General features: G+C 51.7%; 1 protein-coding gene across 7 annotated transcripts in view; it reads right to left on the reverse strand.

Moving 5' to 3' along the window:
• Window positions 1–24,826, reverse strand: part of FAM178B (family with sequence similarity 178 member B) — a 122,767-nt gene that overhangs the window by 45,381 nt on the left and 52,560 nt on the right. For all 7 annotated transcript variants that reach the window (XM_028832190.2, XM_028832188.2, XM_077958812.1 and 4 more), the window contains 4 exons: window positions 8,329–8,443; window positions 2,612–2,705; window positions 613–789; window positions 300–397 (listed from right to left, as the gene is read on the reverse strand). In XM_028832190.2, coding sequence (XP_028688023.2) covers window positions 300–397; window positions 613–789; window positions 2,612–2,705; window positions 8,329–8,443 — 484 coding nt within the window. The remainder of the gene's footprint in view (window positions 1–299; window positions 398–612; window positions 790–2,611; window positions 2,706–8,328; window positions 8,444–24,826) is intronic.

The raw sequence follows: 24,826 nt of genomic DNA on the forward strand, positions 1-24,826 counted from the left end.
GACAAGGAGGAGCTGAAGACTGGGGAGGGAGCCCCAAAGAAAGGAGAGTGGGGGCCCTGCAGGCAGGAGCTAACTGCACAAGGCAATTGTTTTGCTAATAAGACCACGTTAAGAAAATTAGGCTTTTTTTTTCATTTGTAAAGAACTCATTAGTGAGTTATATTTTTAGTTCTCCCTCCTGGGGATTAGCAATTGGGCGGGGGAGGTTTGTTGGGGCTGATGGGGAGGACTCTGGATTCCTGCAAGAACCTGAAAAGATGCATGTGAGAGGGAGGTGGCAGCAGGGGAGCGGCACCCACCTGCTCCGGGAGGTCATGTCCGGGAAGAACTGCACGAGGGCCAGCAGGTTGTGGTGGTGGTCAGACACCCAGCTCAGGGTGCAGCACAGTTCCTGGAGCTGCAGGAGAGGGGCACCCCATGGGCTGCAGGGGGACGCTGCCTTCCCACTGCTCTCGCCTCCCAGCCCGCACAGGGGAGTAAGTGGGCAGTCACAGAGACCAGGGGCATTCCGATGACCTCCAGGCAATGCCATCCCCACCCAGGGCACTCTAGGGGCCACCCTGGTCCCTCGTGATGAAGCTGTGTGAGGACCAGGCTCTGGGCGTGTGGTACCTTCCCCGGCCACTCCCGGATGTTCTCCAGGAGCAAGAGCAGAAGCTGCTGGAGGTCAACCTTGGGCAGCAGGCGGAGCCCCATGTCCAGGCCGGCGCGGCACAGCAGCTCAATCAGTCCCACGAGGTTCTCGTCACTGTAGGCCCCCGGCTGGGCCTGGGCACACAGCGCCAGAAACTAGAGAGAAAGGAGAGAGCAAGGGTGGCCAGGCTGTGGGGGAACGGGAGAGGACTTCGAGGACCAGTTCCCTGGGAGACACGTAGGCAGGAGGGATGGTACTGTGAGCCCCGCGGTCATGCCGGGTAGGAGCTCAGGAAACAGTGAGGCCAGGATTCGAGGCCCCTGCAGGGTCCTGGGTGGCAGGCACAAGTGTGGAGAATGTGTTTGTCACAGGTGTTTGAACCAGAGCGACTCCATCTTGAATAGGGGCTGGGTAAAATAAGGCTAAGACCTACTGGGCTGCACTCCCAGGAGGTTAGGTATTCTTACAGGATGAGAGAGGAGGTTGGCGGAAAGAGGCTGGCCAGATACCACCAAAACCAAGATGATGACTAGAGTGACCTCTGGTCGGCCTCACTGCTCATTATATGCTAACAACGCATTAGCATGCTCAAAGATACTCCCACCCGCACCGTGACAGTTGACACATGCCATGGCAACGTCAGGAAGTCACCCTATGTGGTCTAAAAAGGGGAGGAACCCTCAGTTCTGGGAATTGCCCATCCCTTTCCTGGAAAACTCATAATCCACCCCTTAGTTAGCATATAATCAAGAAATAGCCATAAAAATACTATACCAGCAGCCCTTGGTATAGTAGCTGCTCTGCCTATGAAGTAGCCATTCTTCATTTTTGCTTTTTTTTGAGACAGAGTCTTGCTCTGTCACCCAGGGTGGGGTGCAGTGGCTCGATCTTGGCTCACTACAACCTCTGCTTCCCGGGTTCCAGCAATTCTCCTGCCTCACCTTCCCAAGTAGCTGGGATTACAGGCACACACCACCACGCCCGACTAATTTTGGTATTTTTAGTAGAGATGGAGTTTTGCCTTGTTGGCCAGGCTGATCTTGAACTCTGAACCGCAGGCGATCCACCCGCGTTGGCCTCCCAAAGCGCTAAGATTACAGGCATGAGCCACCGTACCCAGCCTATTCGCTTACTTTTTAAATAAACTTGCTTTCACTTTACTCTATGGATTTGCTTCCAATTCTTTTTATTTTTGAGATGGAGTTTCTCTCTTGTTGCCCAGGCTACAGGGCAGTGGCGCAATCTCAGCTCACTGCAACCTCCACCTCCCGGTTTCAAGCGATTCTCCTGCCTCAGCCTCCATACCTGGCTGATTTTTGTATTTTTTGTAGAGACGGGGTTTTGCCATGTTAGCCAGGCTGGTCTTCAACTCCTGACCTCAGGTGATCCACCCGCCTCAGCCTCCCAAAGTGCTGGCATTACAGGCATGAGCCACTGCGTCCGTTTTTTTTTTTTTTTTTTTTTTTTTTTGAGATGGAGTCTCACTGTGTCGCCCAGGCTGGAGTGCAGTGGTGCCATCTCAGCTCACTACAACCTCTGCCTCCCAAGGTCAAGCAATTCTCGTCTCAGCCTCTTGAGCAGACCGGACTACAGGTGTCCACCATCACGCTCCGCTAACGTTTTTGTAATTTTAGTAGAGATGGGGTTTCACCATGTTGGTCAGGCTGGTCTGGAACTCCTGACCTCAAATGATCCGCCTGCCTCAGCCTCCCAAAGTGCTGGGATTACAGCCATGAGCCGCCACGTCTGGCCCCAATTCTTTCTCGTGTAAGATCCAAGAACCCTCTCTTGGGGCCTATTATCAGGACCCGTTTCCCATAACACGGTTTCTGTAGCATCCAGCCCACAGCCAGCACAATGCCTCCCGTGGTGCTGAGCTCGCCAGAGATTCTCCGTGACGCTCCCCGAATTAAGCTGCTGAATGGGTCTGAACTACAAGCCGACAGTGCCCTGGGTGAGGCAGGCAGCTCGACTCACCTTGTAGATGTGGCCCAGGCTGATGTCCAAGGCCACCTCTTGGGGAGCGTCCTGCTCCTTGTTCTCACTCAGGCCAGCCTCGCCTGGAAGCACCCTGCAGTAAGACAACAACAGTGACGACGGGAAACCCAGGACAGGGCACGGGAGCAGGAGTGAGGCGCAAAGTGGGGCACTGCTGCCCTGAGGCTGCTCATCTGCTGGGCACGGCAAATCCCTCCACACAGATCATCTCACGTTGTTTCTGAGGGCCAGGAATCCAGGGGCAGCTCCGTTGGGTGGTCCTGGCTCGGGGTCTCTCAGATGTTGCCCTCAAGATGTTGGGTGGGGCTGCGGTCACCTGAGCCTGACTGGGCTGGAGGGCCTGCCTCCCGGCTCACTTACCTGGTCACTGATCCGCAGGCCCCAGGGCCTCTCCGCAGGGTTTCTCCACGTGGCCACTGGTTCTCCAAAGCCAGCGGTGAGAAAGAGAGGAAGCGAGAAGATGCCCAGGACAGAGCCACAGCCCTCCATAACCTAACCTTGAAAGTGACATCCCATCTTTTCTGCTGGTCACACAGGCCGAACCTGACTTGGTGGAAGAGGAGGCTACAGAACCGTGTGAACTCTAGGAGCAGGGGATGCATGTGGGGTGCTCCTTGGGGTCTAGTTCCCACATGTTACCACTCAGGTGAGGCCTCCAGCTTTAGTTTTCCAGCACTTGGAAACCAGAAAATCACACTTCCAATCCCCGCAAAGTCCTCGAGTCCTCCCTGGGTCCGCTCCGCAAGGCTGACCCTGCATACACTGCAAAGTGCTCCACGTGGTAGCTGTCACAGGGGCTGCCTCACAAGACAGCAAGTATGGCGGAAATCAGAATAGAAACAGCCCTGGAAACCTCCTCCAAAGGTGTCACCCTGAGCTGATGTGCTGTCTGCTGACAAGCCCAGCATGGCATTTTCCCGAGTGCTGGACCCGATCTGGCTGAGCACCAGGTGATGTAAGAGGCCGAGGCTGGGAAAAGAAAAATCCCCCTGCTTTAAAGACCAAGTCACACAGGGTGGTGAGATGCTTACTTAGGGGGGCCTCGGTGGGTCTTACTGGATGGCAGTCTCATCACCCTTCCCACAAGCCTCCCTCCCAGGCACGCGCTCACAGGATGACAGCCTGGGCACGATCACCTTCACCCTTTCTGTCGCCAAATGAATACTGTTGATTTCAAGTATGTTAAATGAGCTTAGGATGAGGGGCCCCTCTGCGGTCTCACCCCCTTCTCCACTCTTAAAAAAATGGCTTAAGGTTCCTGCTAACAGTGGTCAATGAAGATACTGACGACAACCACACTGCCAATGACAGCAGGCTCCAGGCAGGCCCCTGGCACACGGGAGGAAGAGCGCCGTCCTACAGCTCCTGTGAAGCCTCTGCTCTTCTCCACTTGGCGCTGAGCTCAGAGGGGGAGGAGGAGATCTGTCTCTGAGGTACCAGGAAGTTGGTGCCAACAAACCAAACTTGGTGGGGGAGTGGAGACGGGGGCGGGGCTCAGTCCTTCTCCCAGATTTCAGCATTTATTAGGGCCACAACTGCATGGGTGAGGCTGGCATTTGCACATCTGGGCACAGGCTGTGCCAGTACGTGAAGGGGAGCTCTGGTTCGTACCAGCCTTGAGCGTGCAACACGTGCACCCATAGGCGGGTGTGTTTTCAGGTTTGTCAGCATGGGCAGGCAGCGTCGACGACAAACATCTGCAGGACAGAGATGCTGCCAAGGGGAGAAGGAACGTTGAAAAGTGTGAGGTGGTGACGCGTGTTCTCTGAGCTGGAGAGGGGAGTGTGGCTGTGGGGAGAGCCCTGTCCTCCTTGGAAAGAAATGTCAGCCTTCCCAAGTGAAGGCCTGGCTGGCCAGAGTTCCGGAACTCGGTGGGCCCACAGGCTCATGGGCAATATAATGGGGTCCTCTAATCCGTGCCCTTCGGAGGAATGATCTGACTGAACTGCTGGCATCTGCGGCCGCCGTTCTGAGATGCAGCATCGGACGATCCCCCATCAGCTGCCGGCAAGGGGCTGCCAGCAAGGGGTCACAGCCAGGGAATTCAACGGCGTATCTGTTATCCCTGCTCCCTTCTTGGGCTCAGCAGGTTAGAGTGAGTTGAGGGTCCCACCACTGGACTCTATGAGCAAAGCAGCTTCATCGGTCCCACGCCTGGCTCCAGGGTCTGTGGCCAGCAACCAGGAACTGGGTTTCTGTCTCAGAGACACTGTTCAATACTCATTAACCTTATGAGGGACACATCATTGACCTCTACCCAGGTCTCCGCATCTTCCCCCAAAAGTTGAAAACATAATGAAGTTACCATCTGTATGGCATTCCGACGTCCTCAGAGGGAAGACGGCAGGTAGTGTATGAGAACCACTGCCGCCTTAACCAAGAGCTGCCTCCTCAACCAGTTGCCCCCGCGCTTGATAGGACGTCCGGTCAACGTGTTAACTGTCGTGTATTTCCCTCTTTGGCCTCTGCACCAGGCTGCTCCTTTGAAAACCAAGTGGCTGGCAGGGCGCGGTGGCTCATGCCTGTAATCCCAGCACTCTGGGAGACCGAGGCAGGCAGATCACCTGAGGTCAGGAGTTCGAGACCAGCCTGGCTGACATGGTGAAACCCCATCTCTACTAAAAATAAAAAAAAACCAAAAATTAGCAGGCATGGTGGCATGCACCTGTAATCCCAGGTACTCAGGAGGCTGAGGCAGGAGAATTGCTTTAACCCAGACACAGAGGTTGCAGTGAGCTGAGATTGTACCACCGCACTCCAGCTTGGGCAACAAGAGTGAAACTCTGTCTCAAAGAAAAAGAAAAAGAAAAAGAAAAAGAAAACCAAATGGCCAAGGCTTCTGGCACCAGGAAGCAGCTCCAGGCTTTTGGTCTTCAGCGGCCAGGCCCGTGCATCGGAGCAGGCTCTAACTTCAGCTGGGCTCGGCAGCAGGAACAGCCTTGGAGGACCATGCACAGCTACCTAAGGACCTCCCTTGTGCTCCTGGGGGAGATGGGGGCACCTGGCAAGGCCCATTCTGTGTAGCAACGTGGGCACGAGCCCCTCTGAGGATGCTGACGAGCTCCCCCACCACCCTCTTCCCATTCATATCCACGCTCCATCCTTTCCCCGAGACGTCCTCCCATTTCCCCTCCCCAGTCTCATGACTCAGCAGAGGGCCACTGTTTCCAACAAGGTGGATGCCAGGGGATCTGCACGGCATAGCTGTGGAAGGACCACATCTTTCTGAACGGAAATCCAGAAGCACTAGATAGGAGATGGTGATGGCCTTTAAGGAAATCCGAGATCAGGAAGACATGGTGGAAGACTTGTCTCAGAGCAACTACAGACACAGCCCAGTCACGGTGGGGCCACGCACAGATGTCTGAGTCCCTCATTTTGAGCCCTGGCCATTGTGAGGTGCTGTGGGTAGCCCAGGAGAAGCCCCAGAGGCATCTGTTCCCCTGGATGGAGGCATCCCTGGAAGTCAGCAGAAAAGAGGCGCCTGGGCGGAGCCAGCTCGCCCAAGACAGCCTCTGAGTTGGTGAGGAGCCAGGACAAGCAGGACCACAGGGAGAAGATGGCCTGCCGTGGGGTTTCTCTTGTGGCCCATGTATCCATGAAGGATGCCGTGCCCTTGGGGAGGAGATGCTGGAACCTCCTTGATGCTTCCTGAATACCCCAGAGGGGTCACCCTCCAATCCATGACACAAGCAGCAGTCCAGGAAACCTACCCAGGCATTTTCGCCATCCTCCTATCCTGAGGAAGACACAGGGCAGGAGCTCCAAGCATGAAAGCCTTTCCAGCCCTGAGGGGCTTGGCAGGTGGTCCCCAGCCTGCTCCCAGAGCCAGGGGCAGGGAATTCACCCCTGTGGCTGTCAGTCAGGTCCTTGAGGGCAGTTCTGAATCCTCTGATGGGAAATGGTGTCACCAGCCAGGCCAACGTTCTGGGGCCCAGAGGTAGATATTACGGTGTGTCTGGGACACGACATGAGGCCCTGGCAGCTCCCTGGGCCCTGATCTAGGACAACACAGCCCTGCTTTCCTCCCACACGAAGCTGAGCTGCGTCTGGGAAAGCTGAAGTCTGCGCAGTGGGGTTTGTGCTCCCGAGTTAAGAAGAGGTGTTTAAAGGGCCACAGTTCCCATCCCTCCTGCCCACTCCGCCTCTGGAGACAACAGACTTGTCCCGCAGCATGAAGGGCAGGCCGCAGTCAAATCCTGGGAGAACCGGGAGGCAGTGGGGGAAGCAGCTCTTTGCAGAGTGGAGCGAGAGCCGGTGGCTACGTCTCCAGTACCGCCTCCCACTCCCAGGAGGACACAGGGACACTCATCACAGCAGTCACAAGTGGCTCTTCTGGACTCCACGGCCCCTGCCTGCCTCAGACGTTCATTTGTTTTTCTGAGTGTAATTCTCTGCCCCGCTCATCCAAGACGGTGTGCGACTGCAGCTCTGTGCCAGGAGGAGGCAAGCGGCTCATTACACCAGACATGGAGCTGCGAGCTCCGGGAGGGAAAGGGGCAGGAGCGCCGCAGGCTGGCACATGTGTGGGGTATTTATAGCAGAGCCGAGTGCGGGTTGGCTTGGCAGACAATTGCTAAACACAGTCGTGGAACAGGTTCTTAGGAGAGCTCCCACTTTCCATGCAGAGGAACATCTGCCCGCTGAGGCGAGGGAAGGGGGGCCTGGCACCTCCTGGGGCTGAGAGATTGTCAGTGGGAAGCACGGGGTGGGGGGCGGGAAGCGTCCTATACGACAGCCCGCCAGGCTTCAAAATACTCTGTTCCATCTCAAATCACCTTCTCCAAGGGTTCCAGAGAGTCTGGATGTGCTAAAATGTGCAGAACAAGATGATGATGTATAACACTTTTACCACCTTAAGCTAAGTCACCATCCGCCTACCAGAGCTACTTATGCATCACGTGGCGCTCCTCCCCACAGGCAGGGACCAGGCAAAGGCAAATGACCATGACTGTCCACCAGCAAGCCAGCCCGGGGCTCAACGGGGGCACTCACAACACAAAACTGAGGGCTGTGGGAACGGAAAAGCATGCCCCGCTGTTCCCAAGCGGATACCAGGTAGGGGCCAAACAAGTGGCTTGAAGAGACTCAAGGGACTGGGATGTGTCTGCAAGGATATTAACCAGGCTTTGAAGTCTGGGTTTCACCAGAGAGGAGCAGGCAGCAGAGGCTGAGTCAGAAAGTGCCAAAAACAGGCTCATCCATCCTGGGGGCTTCCCATCTGCCCGAGGCTGGGAGCAAGGAAATTCCTTCTTGGTGTGATACTCACATCCACAGGTGGGGGTGTGTGGTTGTTCTGCAATTCCCTACACATGGGAAAGAGCCTGAGTCCAGCACCTTCCAAACAAACAAGACAACAGGTGGCTGGGTGTGGGGTGGCTCATACCTGTAACCTTAGCACTTTGGGAGGCCGAAGCAGAAGGATCCCTTGAGCCTAAGAGTTCAAGACCAGCCTGGACAACATATGGAGACCCCCCAACCTCTACACAAAATTAAAAAATTAGCCAGGCGTGGTGGTGCGTGCCTGTAGTGGCAGCTACTCAGGAGGCTGAGGTGGGAGGATCACTTGAGCCTGGGAGGTGGAGGCTGCAGTGAGCTATGACTGTACCACTGTATTCCAGTCTGGGTGAGAGAGAGAGACGCTGTCTCTTAAAAAGAATGAAAGAAAAAGGCAGTGAGGAAGGAGAAGTACTCACCTGCCACCGTGCCAAAAGGGCCCCAGAGGGTACAGGGCGGGACTGTGGGCACCCAGGCTGTGGAATGCCTCCCTGACCTCTTGCAGTGAGGGGCACCACAGGTGCATGTCTTTACCTGTCAGGCCAAAGGGGACAGAGAGTTAGAGCGGGGAACAGAGGGCAGGGCGCACCGCTCCCACGAAAAGGGCTGGCCGTGACCCCTGGCCCAGGGTAACCAGTGTTTGCCTTCTCTGACACCACAGGTATTATCTGGAGAAATGAAGCAACTGGTGGTTTCCAAGCACTTCCAGAGCTTTGTGAATGTCAATGTTTTCCTGAATGTTCTCTTACCTGGTCTTCAAGGTATGGCTGCACTTGGGACAACTGCTCCCTGCCCATCTGGCCATCCACATCAGGCAGTGGTCAGGGTGCTCGGCTGCCCACAGCCAAGTGGCATGAAGAGTCCTGTGCCACAGGCCCCGAGCTACAAGGCTCACTGGACACCACGTTCACATCCTTAGACTCTGCGGCAAAGCACTGAGGCCGGCGCTCAGCCCACTGTGGCCTCTGCAGCACTCTTGCTGCTGCAACATTTAGGTGTTCCCCGTCTGCCATCCCTGCTGGGAGCACACCTCACCTGCCTCCCACAGCCTGGGGTATGTCTCCCCAGCAAGTGTGCGCTGTGGGGACCAGCTTCCCCTGACTGATTTAACCAAACATCCATGATAAAGTCTGATGACATCAGACAGGTGCAGTGGCTCACACCTGTAATCCTAGCACTTTGGGAGGCCGAGGCAGGCAGATCGCCTGAACTCAGGAGTTCGAGACTAGCCTGGGCAACATAGTGAAACCCTGTCTCTACTAAAATACAAGAGAAATTAGCTGGGCATGACGGCATGCGCCTGTAGTCCCAGGTATTCAGGAGGCTGAGGCAGGATAATTGCTTGAACTCGGAGGCAGAGGTTGTAATGAGCTGAGATTGGGCCACTGCACTCCAGCACGCCAGCCTGGGCGACAGAGTGAGACTCCATCTCTCCAAAAACAAACAAAAAAAAATCTGACCACATCAACAAACAGGAGGAACCTTACATACTCAGGAGATTTTTTTCTGTCAGACTACTTAAGGACATTCTTACAAGCAGGAGAGTAGAAACATAAAAAAGAATGTGTCCAGGCATCTTCTCTAAGGATGGCTGCCCAAGACCTCCCACCCCACGTGTTCTCTGCACCGTGAGCTCCCACACCCCATCCAGGAGCAGAGCCTACGTTTCCACACTGCTCTCATTCCTCAACATTATCCAACTTAGCAGTTGACTTGCTTCTCCTTCTGTCTCTCCCCAGTACAACAGGAGTCCCGCAAGGGCAGGGGCCACATCTGTGTTGGTCATCTCTACAGGCCCCATGCCTAAAACCGTGGCCAGTGCGTGGAAGAATTAGAATGAACGAACGGAGAGAATCCAAACCAAATCTGACCAAGTAGTACACAGCTAAGAGGGTGTTTACGTGCCTCCAAAGCTCATATGTTGAAATTTAATCCCAAGTGTGATAGCATCAAGAGGTGGGGCCTCTGGGAGGAAAATTAGGTCATGAGAATGGAGCTCTCACAAATGGGGTCAGTGCCCTGGTAAAGAAAGGAGGTCTGAGGGAGCTGGTTGCCCCTTTTACCCCTCTGCCACGTGAGGAATTGGCCAGAAGACCTCATCTCCGGGGCAGAGAGCAGCTCTCACCAGACGCCAAATTTGCTAGTGCCTTGATCTTGGACTTCCCGGCCTCCAGAACTGTAAGCAATCCATTTCCCAGTTTATCAATTACCCAGTCTAAGGTGCTTTGTCATGGCAGCTCAAATGGACCAAGACAGGGAGACTGACAAGTCCTAAGATGGGCTGGCACTATCCAGGAGGCAGATGTTAAATTTGACAGCGGGTAGGGCATCAGAATCAAGAACCTGGAAGCTGGGTGAGGGACACATCAGAAGCACATACTTGAGCCTTCACCATTCAGGAGGGTGAGCGCCCCACCCTGAGGACCCTCTTCAGCACACTCCACTGTGTTCAGGAACTAGCCAGGTGTGGAAGGTAAAGAGGCAAGCTAGAGGAGACCTGGACCTCAAGGAGCTCACGGTCTAGGAGGCACAGGAGCCAGATCAAGAAATACACGTCAATGTCTTTATGCAAAAATCGAAGCAGGTAAAAGGTACAGAGCCTTCTCCGAGGGGCGGGTGTTACCTGGGGGTGGTGAGGGGACAAGACAAGGAACACGAAATGTGGAAGGTGGAATGGGAACGTCTCTTTTCTGACAGAGACAGAAAAGACGGAGGCAGGGCAGCAGAAAGCAGCATGGCATGTCCAGACGGAGGCAGAGCAGGCACAGAGCAGGGACGGCTGCAGCGGGTGGGGACTGCTGCAAGGACCACTGCAAGAACCAGTTTCCTAAGCTCCCCGGAAAGTGCTGGCAGCAGTCCTGCCCAGCTGCAGTGCTGGCAGATGGCAGGATGGCGGACAGAGGGTCTCTGAAACCTGCCCAAGGACATTTCTTCGGCAGGCATCGAGTGTCTCTCTTTGGAAATGTATATGGGTCGAGACTTAGCAAACAAGTAATTAGACTCTTGGAGGAGGAAAAACTTTCTTGTTTGTTTTTTTTTCCTCTCTTGGGCAACTTAACAAGTAAAGAGTGGTAATGATACCCCTTACTCGCCTCACAAACGAGCTGGGAAGAATGAAGTCTGCAAAACACAATGAGACTCCGCTGGAAAGAGAGAACTGTTCACCAGGGCCTTCGGGGGACTGTGCACGTATGTGCATGCACCTGTGGGCGGGCAGATGAACTTTCCAGGGAGGGAAAGACAATCAACCTAGGGCGAGGCCCCAGGAGGCCCAGGTGGGCTGGAACCTCCTGCCAGCAGCCTCAGACCCAAAGGGGGTAGTGCCTGCCTCCCCTCGAGATCCCCGTCGCAGCCCACACAGGGGCATCTTCTGCTGTGAAACCCCCTGACTCACAGGCAGCAGTGCCCACTCTGCCAGCCTCCACCCGGACACCATCCCGTCCCCCCTTCTCCCGCCCAGCAACCGCTCCACGGAACAGCACAAGCCAGGCCAAGGTGTCAGGAGCAGGGTCAGAGGAGGGGCCTGGGAGGCCTCGGGACAATTCAGTCTCCATCAGCAGCCCTGGAGGCTGGTGACTTGAGGACAAGAAAATACCACTCCAGAGCCCATAATTAACACTGCCTAGAAGTGGGCCATGCCCTCAGCTTTTCCTGAGCTCTGTTTGTCCCCATGAGGGCTTTCTGGGGAGCTGACACAGAGGAAACTCAGACGCCAGGCTGCCAGGCTCCAACTCCCCAACTCAGTTCCTCCAGGCACAGAACAGTCGTTTTAGGTCATGCCCAGGGGAGCACCAGAGCACTGTGTCTTTTAAAATGCCAGCATGGGCTGGGCATGGTGGCTCATGCCTGTAATCCCAGCACTTTGGGAGGCCGAGGTGGGTGGATCACCTGAGGTCAGGAGTTAGAGACCAGCCTGGTCAGCATGGTGAAACCCTGTCTCTACTAAAAGTACAAAAAAAAAAAAAAAAAAAATTAGCCGGACGTGGTGGTGGGCACCTGTAATCCCAGTTACTTAGGAGGCTGAGGCAGGAGAATTGCTTCAACCCAAGAGGCGAAGGTTGCAGTGAACTGAGATTGTGTCACTGCACCCCAGCCTGAGCAACAGAGAGAGATTCCGTCTCAAAAAAAAAAAAAAAAAAAAAAGCCAGTGTGAACAGCCCAAAGCCTCTGGGCTGTGTGTGGAGGCCGTGCTTCTGCAGCTGTCCCTTTAGGTTACTCTTCTGGGATGGAACTGACGCTTGGCGGTGTGGGGGGGGGACAGAGGAAGAAAATCGTCAGGCCTAAAATAAAAGTGACTTTTCCATCTGTGTCGTGGAAGAAGCTGTTAATTCACTACCGTTCTCCTGGCACCCCTTACATGGAATTGGAAATCCATGCACATCCCAAGAACCTCTTCGGCCACTGGAAGTGCCAGCCTCGGCTCCAAGACCAGGCTCCTGCCCCACTTCTGGGCCTCCCTCGTGCCCCCCCATTCTCATCCTGGGCCTTAGGGCTTTGGCAGCAGGAGATGGAGTCTGCAGGCTCTGTTCTTATTCTTCCCAACCCCCACATCAAACAGCGAATGAGCTTTGGTGGGTGGCTGCACTGGGAGGGCCAAGCAGCACCATCTGCCTGAGTTCTCGTTCTCTGAACCCGAGATACCATAGGAGGCGGGGAGGTCCCCATCAGCCTTAATGGCAAGGGGCCAGGAGGCTGGTTCCTAAAGGAAAGCAAGCTACCCACCCCACTGAGTCCGATCCTAGCTGGAGTACAGGCCTCACAATGTTTACGGGAGGCTTAAAATCCAATTCTTTCGTATCCTCCCCGATCTAATCACTTATCTTCCTGCAGCACTTTTGTACTTAAATTTAAACTTGTTTCAATATTGCCAGCTTTAGTCAATTAGCTTTAGCTTTAGTCATTTCAACTGTGCATTCACTCAGCAAATGGCAAGCAAACACCAGGTGCCATTCTAAATGCCGGGGACCCAGCGGTGAACAGAACAAAGCAGCCCTGCTCTCAGGGTGCTGGCGTTGGGTGGGGGACATGCAACACACACACGAAAGATACATACACACAATGATGCTGGTTGGCATCCGTGGCTTGGAGGAAGGGTGGTCAGGGGACGCTGGAGCACTGAGGGACTTGGGGAGCCTGGTAGAGACCTGAGGCCAGGGAGCACTGCTGTCTTCTAGGTTGAGCAAGGAGCCCAGGGTGCTGGAGTGGGTGCAAGGCCCAGGGGCTAGGAGTGAGTATGGAGAGGCAGGTGGGGGAGAGAGAGAGGCAGATCAGCCGTCCTGGAAGACTGGGGCAAGGACCAGGGATGAAGAGAAGCCACAGGACTTGAAAACAGGGAGTGTCATAATCAAAGGGAGCCAGGTCCTCAACAACAACAAAAAAAACAACAAAATCCTGTATCCCCAAACTATGGCATGTTCATTTCTGATTTTAAAAACATGCACATTTTGTTGCTCCTGATGACAGTGTGAGCACAGGATGCAAGCAGACCGGCGTTCTCTCAAAGACTGATGCTGCCTCTCCCTGTGAAAACCGTGTGTCTAGGGGGACTGAGAAATGCTGACCACTTGCTGTTCCTGGTCTCTCTTTCACCGGCTCTTTTCCAGAGCTGTACCCACTTTCTTTTGGAACCTTCTTTTTGTTTCTTCTCTACTCTGCAGCCAGCTCCGAGGGTGCCTTCATTTTCCTGTTTCTCCCCACTCACCCTGAGCCCAAGGCCTTTTCTGTGGTGCCGTGAACAACCTCCCTACCTTGCTGTAACCAACTCTGTGCCCGCCAACACCATCTCTATAGGCCCCGGCCTGCTTATTCATAGGAATGTGTACAGGGCGGGTGATGCCATCTCCAGGGCACCTCTCCGTTCCCCTGCCCTTCCGTAACTCACACCACTGCCTGGTGTCACCTAATACCAGCAAGCACTCGGGGCCCCCGGTGTCTGGGACAGAGCGACATTGTGCCAAACCACAGAACCACTCATATCTGCTAGAATTAGGTTTGGCTACAAACAATAAAAAGGACCAAAATCAAAAAACAAAAACAAAAACAAAAGAAAAAAAACCACCCGGCCTTCAAAAAGCTAGAATTTTATTCTTTGACAAAAAAGAAGTCTGCAGGTAGGCAGGTCACAGCCGGTGCAGAGACCCCACTGTACCTACAGGATCTCAGGAGCCCGTCTTTCCGCTGTGCTGTTCTTAGCATGTGTCTCTCATGCTCAAGGTCACAGCATGGTCCAGCACGGCTGGTCGAGGCCCAGCTGTTACGCCTCAGCTCCAGGCAATAGCCTTCTCACCTGGCCACCTAAGCATGCATTCTTGGTTGTTTTTAAGGATCCAGGGCTCCCTCAGTATGACTCAGGAAGGTAGTAGTAGCAAACCACCCTCCCAAGTTTGGAAAGCAAAAGGTTCAGACGGATTTAGACTTAACCTAAGAGTTTTCCAGTGATGTCCATGAATGAATGATCTACCAGATTCTCTCCCACTTTGGATTCTTGGGTTTTGTTTTTATTTTTGTTTGGAGACGGAGTCTTGCTTTGTCGCCCAGGTTGGAGTGCAGTGGCTTGATCTCGGCTCACTGCAACCTCTGCCTCCCGGGTTCAAGCAATTCTCCTGCCTCAGCCTCCCAAGTAGCTGGGATTACAGGCGCACATCACCACACTGGCTTATTTTTTGGTATTTTTAGTAGAGACGGGGTTTCACCATGTTGGCCAGGCTGGTCTCGAACTCTTGACCTCAGGTGATCCGCCCGCCTCGGCCTCCCAAAGTGCTGGGATTACAGGTGGGTGCCACTGTGCCCCGCCAGCCCCAGTTTGGATTTTTGAACTGGAGGGTTTTGGAATATGCCTGCTCTCCGGAATAATATGAAACAGAGAAATCAAATGCTAGCAAGGAAGTGGAGCAACAGGAACTTTCTTTTTTTCCCTGAGACGGAGTCTTGCTCTGTCTCCCAGGCTGGAGTGCAGTGGCGCGATCTTGGCTCACTGCAAGCTCCGCCTCCCAGAGCCACAGGAACTTTCACTCATTGCTGGTGAGAATGTAAAATGGAAGTTTTGGAAAATAGTCTGCTTGCTTCTTACAAAGCTAAACAGACTCAGCCGGATGCAGTGGCTCACGCCTGTAATCCCAGCACTTTGGGAGGCCGAGACGGGCAGATCACAAGGTCAGGAGATCGAGGCCATCCTGGCTAACACGGTGAAACTCCGTTTCTACTAAAAAAATACAAAAAACTAGCCAGGCGAGGTGGCGGGCACCTGTAGTCCCAGCTACTCGGGAGGCTGAGGCAGGAGAATGGCGGGAACCTAGGAGGCGGAGCTTGCAGTGAGCCGAGATGGTGCCACTGCACTCCAGCCCGGGTGACGGTGAGACTCCATCTCAAAAAAAAAAGGCTAAACAGACTCTTACCATACGACCCAGCAATTGTGCTCCTTGATATTTCCTCAAATAAACTGTAAATTTACGCCCACACAAAAAGCTGTAGTCATGTTTATAGCAGCTTTATCCAAAATTCTCAGAAATTGGAGGCAAACAACACGACCTTCAAGAGATGAACAAATAAACTATGGTGCAACTACGTAATGGAATATTATTCAGCAATAAAAAAGGAAGGAGCTATCGAGCCACAAAAAGGCATAGAAAAACCTGGAATGCTTATTGCTGAGTGAAAGCAGCCAATGTGAAAAGACAACATACTGTGTGATTCCAACTACAGGATATCTGAAAAAAGGCAAACCTATAGAGACAGTGACAATAGCAGTGCTTGCTAGGAACTTGGGTGGGGCGGGGGGGTAGGGGGAGGATAGGATGAACAGGTAGAACTCAGGACATTTTTAGGGCAATAAAGCTATTCCGTATGACACACTAAGGATGAACACATCTATACTATACTTTTTTTTTTGTGAGACGGGGTCTCACTCTGTCTCCCAGGCTGGAGTGTAATGGCATAATCTCGGTTCTCTACAACCTCTGCCTCTCCAATTCAAGCAATTCTCCTGCCTCAGCCTCCCAAGTAGCTGGGACTACAGGCGTGCACCACCATGCCCAGCTAATTTTTGTACTTTTTTAGTAGACAGGGGGTTTCGCCACGTTGTCCAGGCTGGTCTTGAACTCCTGACCTCAGGCGATCCGCCTGCCTCGGCCTCGCAAAGTGCCAAGATTACAGGTGTGAGCCACCACACCTGGTCATTTGTTAAAATCCATAGAACTGCACAACACAACACTAATTTAGGCTATGGACTTCGGTTAATAATGTACTGACATTGTAACATATATACACACTAACATACGATATGTAAATAACAGAGGAAACTGGTGGGTGGCTGGTTGTGCAGAGTGAGTATACAGAAACTCTACTTTCTGATCAAGTTTTTTGTAAGCCCAAAACTGTTCTAAAAATAAAGGCTATTAAAAAAATACAATAACAACAACAAAAGTATTCTTTTTTTTTGAGACAGTCTTGTTTTGTCGCCCAGGCTGGAGTGCAGTGGTGTGATCTCAGCTCACTGCAACCTCTGCCTCCCGGATTCAAGCAATTCTCCTGCCTCAACCTCCCGAGTAGCTGGGATTACCAGCGCCTGCCACCCTACCTGGCTAATTTTTTGTATTTTTAGTAGAGACAGGGTTTCCCCATGTTGGCCAGGCTGGTCTCGAACTCCTGACTTCAGGTGATCCACCCACCTCAGCCTCCCAAAGTGCTGGGATTACAGGCGTGAGCCACCACGCCCGGCCAACAAAAATATTCTTTAAAAAAATAACAACAGAAGGAGACAGGTCTCCACACACAGTGTCTCGGGCAGAACAGCAGACCCAGCACTGGAAGGGATGATGGTGGTTGTTCTCATCTCAATCAAGGACACAGCTGAGAGCCTAACACAGTGGTTCTCAGACTTGTCTGCATATTTGTTTTTTTTGTTGTTATTTTTTTTGAGACAGAGTCTTGCTCTGTTGCCCAGGCTGGAGTGCAAAGGCACAATCACAGCTCACTGCAGCCTCAACCTCCTGGGCTCAAGTCATTCTCCTGCCTCAGCCTCCAGAGTAGCTGGGACTATAGGCACACACCACCATGCTCAGGTTTTTTTTTTTTTTTTTTTTTTTTAGTAGAGACGAGATTTCACTATGTTGCCCAAACCGGCCTGGAACTCTGAACTCAAGCAATCTTCCCGCCTTGTCCTCCCTGAGTGCTGGGATTACAGGTGTGAGCCACCACACCCAGCCTGTTTGCACATGTTGGAATCACTTAGGGAGTGTCAAAAATTACTGCCACCTGTGCCCTACCCCCAGAAATTGTGGTTTAATTAGTCTGGGGTGCGGACTAGGCTTTGGAATTTTATAAAATTTCTAAGTGATTCTAATACACAGCCAAGTTGGGGCTCCACGGAGCTAGGGAAAGCTGTGGCCAGCTCCAGAGCGGTACCCAGGGCCACCCTCCCGTGCTCTGGTGGGTGATGAGGATGGTGGGGGCTGGCAGGAATCCTCAGATGCCAGCCCTGGCTCCCCTCTCGCCACACCTGAGGCCAGCTACCCGTGGCCCACCAGCCCAGGGGCTCTCAGTTCTGGATGCCCACTGGAATCAGCATGGGAGGCTTCAAAATGCCAATGCCCAGGCTGTGCCTCAGACTGATCTCACAGGGCAGGACACAGGCATCATACTTTTTCATGCTCAGCCATAGCTGAAAATTGCCAGGGCCGGAGGATGAGTACTGGGGGAGCTGCAGACATCCTCCGATCAGCGTTTAAAAGTCAAACATTAAGAAGTGTTGGGCTGGGCACAGTGGCTCATACCTATAATCCTCACAAGTTGGGAGGCCCAGGCAGGCAGATCGCTTGAGCCCAGGGGTTTGAGACCAACCTGGGTAACACAGTAACACAGTGAGACCCTGTCTCTATAAAAAATACAAACAAATTAGCCAGTCATGGTGGCACGCACCTGCAGTCCCAGCCACTCGGGACGCTGAGACAGGAGGATCACTTGAGCCCGAGAGGTCGAGGTCATGGCTGCAGGGAGCCCTGATGGCGCCACCACACTCTAGCCCAGGTGACAGAGTGAGACCTTGTCTCGACAACAACAACAAAGTGCTCTCCAAGTTTAAGTCACTCCAATTTATTTTGCCCCTCATTTTAAAACTGGGGGCTGAGAGGCCTGAGCTGAAGTGGTGGGCAAAGCCCCCATTCTTGCCTGGCCACCTCTCCTGCAGGAGGTTAGCGCACTTGGCCGAAGTCCTCAAAACCCAGAGCGTCTCAGCCCCAGCTCCACGTTAGAATCACCTGCGAGCTTTAAAGATTCCTGGTGACAGGTGCTGTCCTAAGGGAACGAACTCACCTGGGCCTCACCAGCAACCGATGATGTGGTACCTGAGGGTCCCCTTGTACAGGTGGTGGGATGTAGTGGTGGGGACAGGAGCTGAGTGTGCCCCAGGCAGCGAGACTCTGGAGATGCCGGCTGAGCTGGCGTAAAGCATGCATGCCTGTCCCTACAGGGCCAGTGGACCCCAAGTCCTGATGTTAGAGGACCAGAGAGCCCATCAGAGCTTGGCCAGTACACGCAGCTCCACAGCCCACTGGCCACATAGGACCAAAGCAGCCATCTGGAAAAGATGCTGCTGTCCACCGGGAGACCAGTGTTTCTGGAGACCCACCCATTCATACAGCAAAAACCACCTGGGTCCTACCGTGTCCCTGCTCACGTAGCTGCCAGGAACCCAATAGATGACTAAAACTAAAAGCAAAAGAAAAACATGGTCCCCATACTCTTGAGCTCACAACTCATTGGGAGAGACAATATTAATCAAAGAACCCACCATCAACTATGACTAAAGCCACAAGGAGTGGAAGAGGGAGCCAAGCATAGAAGCAAGGGGGCAGCCCACACCCGCAGAGCAGGCCTCCTTGAGAAGGTGATGCTGGAGAAGTCCATAACCCAGAGGAAGAGATGGAGTTAAGAAGAAAGGCGTGGTGACTCACACCTGTAATCTCAGCACTGTGGGAGGCTGAAGCAGGTGGATCACTTGAGGTCAGGAGTTTTGAGACCAGCCTGGCCAACATGGCGAAAACCTGTCTCTACTAAAAATACAAAAACTAGCCAGGCATGGTGGCATGCGCCTGTAATCCCAGCTACGCAGGAGGCTGAGGCAGGAGAATGGCGGGAACCCAGGAGGCAGAAGTTGCAGAGAGCCAAGATCGTGCCACTGCACTCCAGCTTGGGCAACAGAGTGAGACTCCGTCTCAAAAAAAACAAAACAAAACAAAACAAAAAAAAACAAGGCCAGGCACGGTGGCTCACGCCTGTAATCCCAGCACTTTGGGAGGCCAAAGTGGGCAGATATGAGGTCAGGAGATGGAGACCATTCTGGCTATCACAGTGAAACCCGGTCTCTACTAAAAATACAAAAAATTAGCCGGGCGTGGGGGTGGGCACCCGTAGTCCCAGCTACTTGGGAGGCTGAGGCAGGAGAATGGCGTGAACCCGGGAGGCAGAGCTTGCAGTGAGCCGAGATCGCGCCACTGCACTCTAGCCTGGGCGACAGAGCGAGACTCTGTCTCAAAACAAAACAAAACAAACAAATGAACAAACAAAAAAACAAAGGCAAAGTCAGGGGGCTGCTGCAGGGAGGAGGAGAGTGTCCCAGGTGGAGAGGCTGGCACATGCAAAGGCCCTGTGGCAGAAGGAAGATGGAAGAAAAGACACGCAGGAGGGTCACAGCACAGATAGTCAGAGGGGGTGAGGTACAATGAGCTGGACAAGGGCCGGCTGGCCGCAGAGGAGAGGGCACACATTGCACACACAGTAGGAGCTTGGGCAGGCTTTCCAGCCCCCAACTACCTGTAAAATGAGACAATAATAGTATCTACTTGTAGGGTTGTTGTGGTGATTAAATGAGACAGACCCTAGCACAAATTAAGCTCTCTGGAAATGTTACCTATTATTTTCAATTAAACTGCTTTTATTATCATATCCAAGAATAGTATGTTTTTAAAAAACAGATTATAACGCTGAATTACTGTTATCAAATTCTAATTGGAGACTGTGAAAGGGCTACGCCAAGCACATGACAGCGCTCCAAGGGAGCTGGGCCCTGAGGTCTCCTGGGTAGTCCTTCAAGTGTTTTCCCGCCCATTTGGGTCTAGACCCCATTCTCACAGCACCAGCACGGGGACCGAGTGCAGCTGGTGTGGCAGATCTAGATCCCAGCCCGCCGCTCTGGGCCTGAGGACAATGGGACTAGCCCTGCGGAATCAGGGAGTGAAGGGCACCCAGCATGAGAATGGCATGGGGTCCAGGGCCCAGGCACTCAAGTGCTCCACACATGTGGGCAGCTGCTGCTGCTGCCACCATCACGGAAGACGCAACCTGCAGGTGACAAGGTTGTGGGGCCTCCACTCCGGCGGCTCTGATGCAGCAGGAAGCTGTCCTGCTAACCACAAGAAAGGCAGATTGGGTGAGGCAAGGACACCTCCTAATAAGACGGGGAAGAACAGAGACTGTCAACCTGATAGACAGACTAAAGACTGCTTAAATTTCAAAATAATTATTCCGTGTGAAATGTGCCAGACCCTCCCCACCCACAGCCCACAAAGAGTACCTACTGCGTAATTCCATTTACATAAAATTCCAGAGAACACAAACTAATCTGTAGTGACAGACAGCAGATCAGTGGTTTCCTACAGACAAGAGAGATCAATCACGAAGAGGCACAGGGAAACTTTTGGGGGCCATGGAATATATTTACTAGCTCGTGGCAATGGTTTTATAGGCACATATGTAAGTCAAACGTATACATTATACACTTCAAATGTCTGCAGGTTAATGTATTCAGTTACGTCTCAATTAAGTTTTTTTTTAAAGAAGGATTAGAAACATGTACCAATTTTGGCCGGGCGCGGTGGCTCAAGCCTGTAATCCCAGCACTTTGGGAGGCCGAGACGGGCGGATCACGAGGTCAGGAGATCGAGACCATCCTGGCTAACACGGTGAAATCCCGTCTCTACTAAAAATACAAAAAACTAGCTGGGCGAGGTGGCGGGCGCCTGTAGTACCAGCTACTCGGGAGGCTGAGGCAGGAGAATGGCGTGAACCCGGGAGGCAGAGCTGGCAGTGAGCCGAGATCGCGCCACTGCACTCCAGCCTGGGCGACAGAGCAAGGCTCTGCCTCAAAAAAAAAAAAAAAAGAAATACGTATTAATTTTTTGTTTTTGAATCCCAGTGGCTCATCGCACCTCCAGGACCCCCCACTCGGAAGACTCCTGGTCTAGAAAGCCCCACGTGGCCTGCCTTGTGCAGGCTGGGGCCTCTCCAGACATCAGTGGAGAGAACTGGGAAACTCTGGGAAGAGCAATCAGTACTGGAGGTCATTTCAGATGGATACTAATGTGGCAAAAGAAATACAGTATAGGATGGGCGCGGTGGCTCATGCCTGTAATCCCAGCACTTTGGGAGGCTGAGACGGGCAGATCACGAGGTCAGGAGATCGTGACCATCCTGGCTAACATGGTGAAACCCCGTCTCTACTAAAAATCCAAGAAATTAGCCGGGCGTGGTGGTGGGTGCCTGTAGTCCCAGCTACTCGGGAGGCTGAGGCAGGAGATTGGCGTGAACCCGGGAGGCAGAGCTTGCAGTGAGCCGAGATGGCGCCACTGCACTCCAGCCTGGGCAACAGAGCGAGACTCTGTCTCAAAAACACAAAAAAGAAATACGGTATACATGTATAAACATAAAAATATAGATGAAACGTGGATTGTGCATTAATTTGTTCCCGGAAATAATCACAAGAAACTGTTACTAACGAGTACTTGGGAGGAGGAAGTGGCTGTGGGGAGTGGCTGGGAAGAAGACTTTCACTCTTTATTTTGCATCTTTCTCTAGTATTTAAATTTAAATTTTCTAAACTTGGTACATAGAATACTTTAAAAAATAACAACAGGGGTTACCTGGGTGGTAAGATTGCTGGCCATCTTGTTTCCATTTTATTCTTTTTACAAGAAACAACTTTACGAACGCTTTCTGAGAGGAGGAGTGGGAAGGAGGAATAAAGAAAGGAAGGGAGAGATGAAGGAAAGAGAATGCAACAGGCCACGGCAGAAAAAAAAAGTAACCCACAAAATAGGGCCTGTACAGAAGCCCAAGGCCCCAGTGGCTACGATGCCAGAGCCCGAGGAACAAAGGGAAAAGTGTGATCAAGTGAGGAAGAACAAAGTGTCCTAAGACCCTGCTCAAGAACGTGAAATGAATTTTGTTCTTGGAGCTGAACGTCTCGCCCACTTTCAAAATATCCAAAGAATGTACTGGCCAGGGTCATTCTATTTTATTATGTCCCCCTCCTCCTACACAAATATTATAGAAGCCAACAGAGAATGGAATGGGTAGGTAAAAATGGACAATTGTCTTGGAAGCAAATGGGAAAGAACCTACGCGAACTCTGCTCCTTTCGACAGCGTTTTGATCTCGCTGATAGAGCTCCTTTTCCTAAGGCATTGCTTTAAGACGGGTGCTAGGTTAATGGCCAGTCATATACCGGCTCGGCCAAAGCATTTTTGTTAAAGAAACATGAGGTCATTTCTCTTAACCAATTAGTTGCACAAGAGTATGTTTGCTTTCAAAACCCCATTCTACCACAAAAAAATTATCACAGCTATTAAGTTCAGCAGGTTAATATAAAAATCTGTATTTCTACACACGAGCAACGGACAATTTGGAAAGGAATTAAGAAAACATCCCTACTTATACCAAAAGAATAAAATACTTAGGAACAGATTTGACCAAAGAAATGTAAGACACGTACACTGAAAATTACAACACAGTGTTGAAAGAAATTACAGAGGATCTAAATAAACGGAAAGACATCCTATATTCATGGATAGGAAGACTTACTATTATTCAGATAGCAATAGTACCCAAAAGTTATCTGTAGATCCAAGACAATCACTATTAAAATCCCAGTTTTCAATGTTGCAGAAATTGACAAGCTGGTCCTAAAATTCATATGGAAATGCAAGGGACACCAAACAGCCAAAACAAATTTTTTTTTTTTTTTTTTTTTTTTTTTTTTTAAGATGGAGTCTTGCTCTGTCGCCCAGGTTGGAGGGCAGTGGCACAATCTCAACTCACTGAAAGCTCCACCTCCCGGGTTCACGCCATTTTCCTGCCTCAGCCTCCTGAGTAGCTGGGACTACAGGCGCTCACCACTACGCCCGGCTAATTTGTGTGTGTGTGTGTGTGTGTTTTAGTAGAGACGGGGTTTCATTGTGTTAGCCAGGATGGTCTCGATCTCCCGACCTCGTGATCCACCTGCCTTGGCCTCCCAAAGTGCTGGGATTACAGGCATGAGCCACTGTGCCTGGCCATAGTTAGAGGACTCACACTTCCCAACTTTAACACTTACTATAAGCTATAGTAATAAAAAATTTAGGGTACTAGCATAAGAGTAGACATATAAACCAATGGAATAAAATTGAGAGTTCAAAAATAAACCCTTACATTTATGGTCAAATGATTTTCAACAAGGGCGCCAACAGAATTCAATGAGGAAAGAACAGTCTTTTCAATAAATGGTGCTGAGACAACTGGATATCCATACACGAAAGAACCAAGCTAGACTCCTATCTCAAACCACATACGAAAATGAACTCAAAATAGATCAAAGACCTAAATTTATGAGCTAAAACAACAAAACTCTTAGAAGAAACCACAGATGAAAATTTTCATGACCTGAGATTAGACAATGATGTCTTTAAGTTTGACACCACAAAAGAAAAAAATAGATATATTGGACTTCATCAAAATTTTACAATTTTGTACATCAAAGGACATTATCAAGAGATTGCAAAGAAAACCCACAGAATGAGAGAAAACATTTGCAAACCACATATCTGGTAAAAAAGAGACCCCTTATCCATCAGCAGTCACTCCCCATTCCTTCTTCCCCTATCTCCTGGCAACTACTCATCTACTTTTGGTCTCTGTGGATTTGCCTCTTCTGGACATTTCGTGTAAGTGGAATCATATACTACGTGACCTTTCGTATCCTTTTTTCTTATCAGTGCTTTCAAGGTTCATGCATGTTACAGCGCATGTCACTCCTTCATTTTTTTATGGCTGAACAGTATTCCATTTTATGGATATACCACATTTTAAGAGGTTTCTTTTTGGGGAGATGAAAATGTTGTGGAAGTAGACAGTGGTGATTCAACAACTCAGTATACTAAAAACCATGGAATCTTACATTTTAAAAGGGTGAGTTGTATGGTATGTGAATTGTATCTTTAAAACAACCAACCATTCCATCCTGGTCTTGCCAAATATTAATAAAGCTCCACGGTGCCCGCAATGGCACCCACTGTCCTTCAAGACCTGGCCTTCAAGACCTCCAGTCTTATCTCCTCCTCTGCTCCCTTGAGGGAAAGCTCCACCCTTCCGCCTCCTTGTCTTTGTTCGCACTGCTCCCTGCTTCCCGTGCATCCCTGCACACCCTGATACTCTGCCCAAAGGCTGCAGATCAGTGGTCTGTCATTGGACGGAGTCTGCAGGTGGGTTCGCAGTGGTTTTTTCTTAACTGAGTTAGTTATCAAGAGGACATCTCACATAAACATCTATATCCCGGCTGGGCGTGGTGGCTCACGTCTGTAATCCCAGCACTTTGGGAGGCTGAGGCGGTAGATCACCTGAGGCCAGGAGTTCGAGACCAGCCTGGCCAACACGGTGAAAACCTGTCTCTACTAAAAATACAGAAGAAATTAGCCAGGCATGGTGGGCGCCTGTAATCCCAGCTACTTGGGAGGCTGAAGCAGGAGAATTGCTTGAACCCGGGAGGCAAAGGCTGCAGTGAGCCGAGATCATGCCATTGCACTCCAGCCTGGGCAATAAGAGTGAAATTCCATCTCAAAACAAACAAAAAACAACAAAAATAAAACATCCATATCCCGGCCGTGGCAGTCT

Source organism: Macaca mulatta, chromosome 13 (genome assembly GCF_049350105.2).
Source record: "Macaca mulatta isolate MMU2019108-1 chromosome 13, T2T-MMU8v2.0, whole genome shotgun sequence".
Taxonomy (NCBI): Eukaryota; Metazoa; Chordata; class Mammalia; order Primates; family Cercopithecidae; genus Macaca; species Macaca mulatta.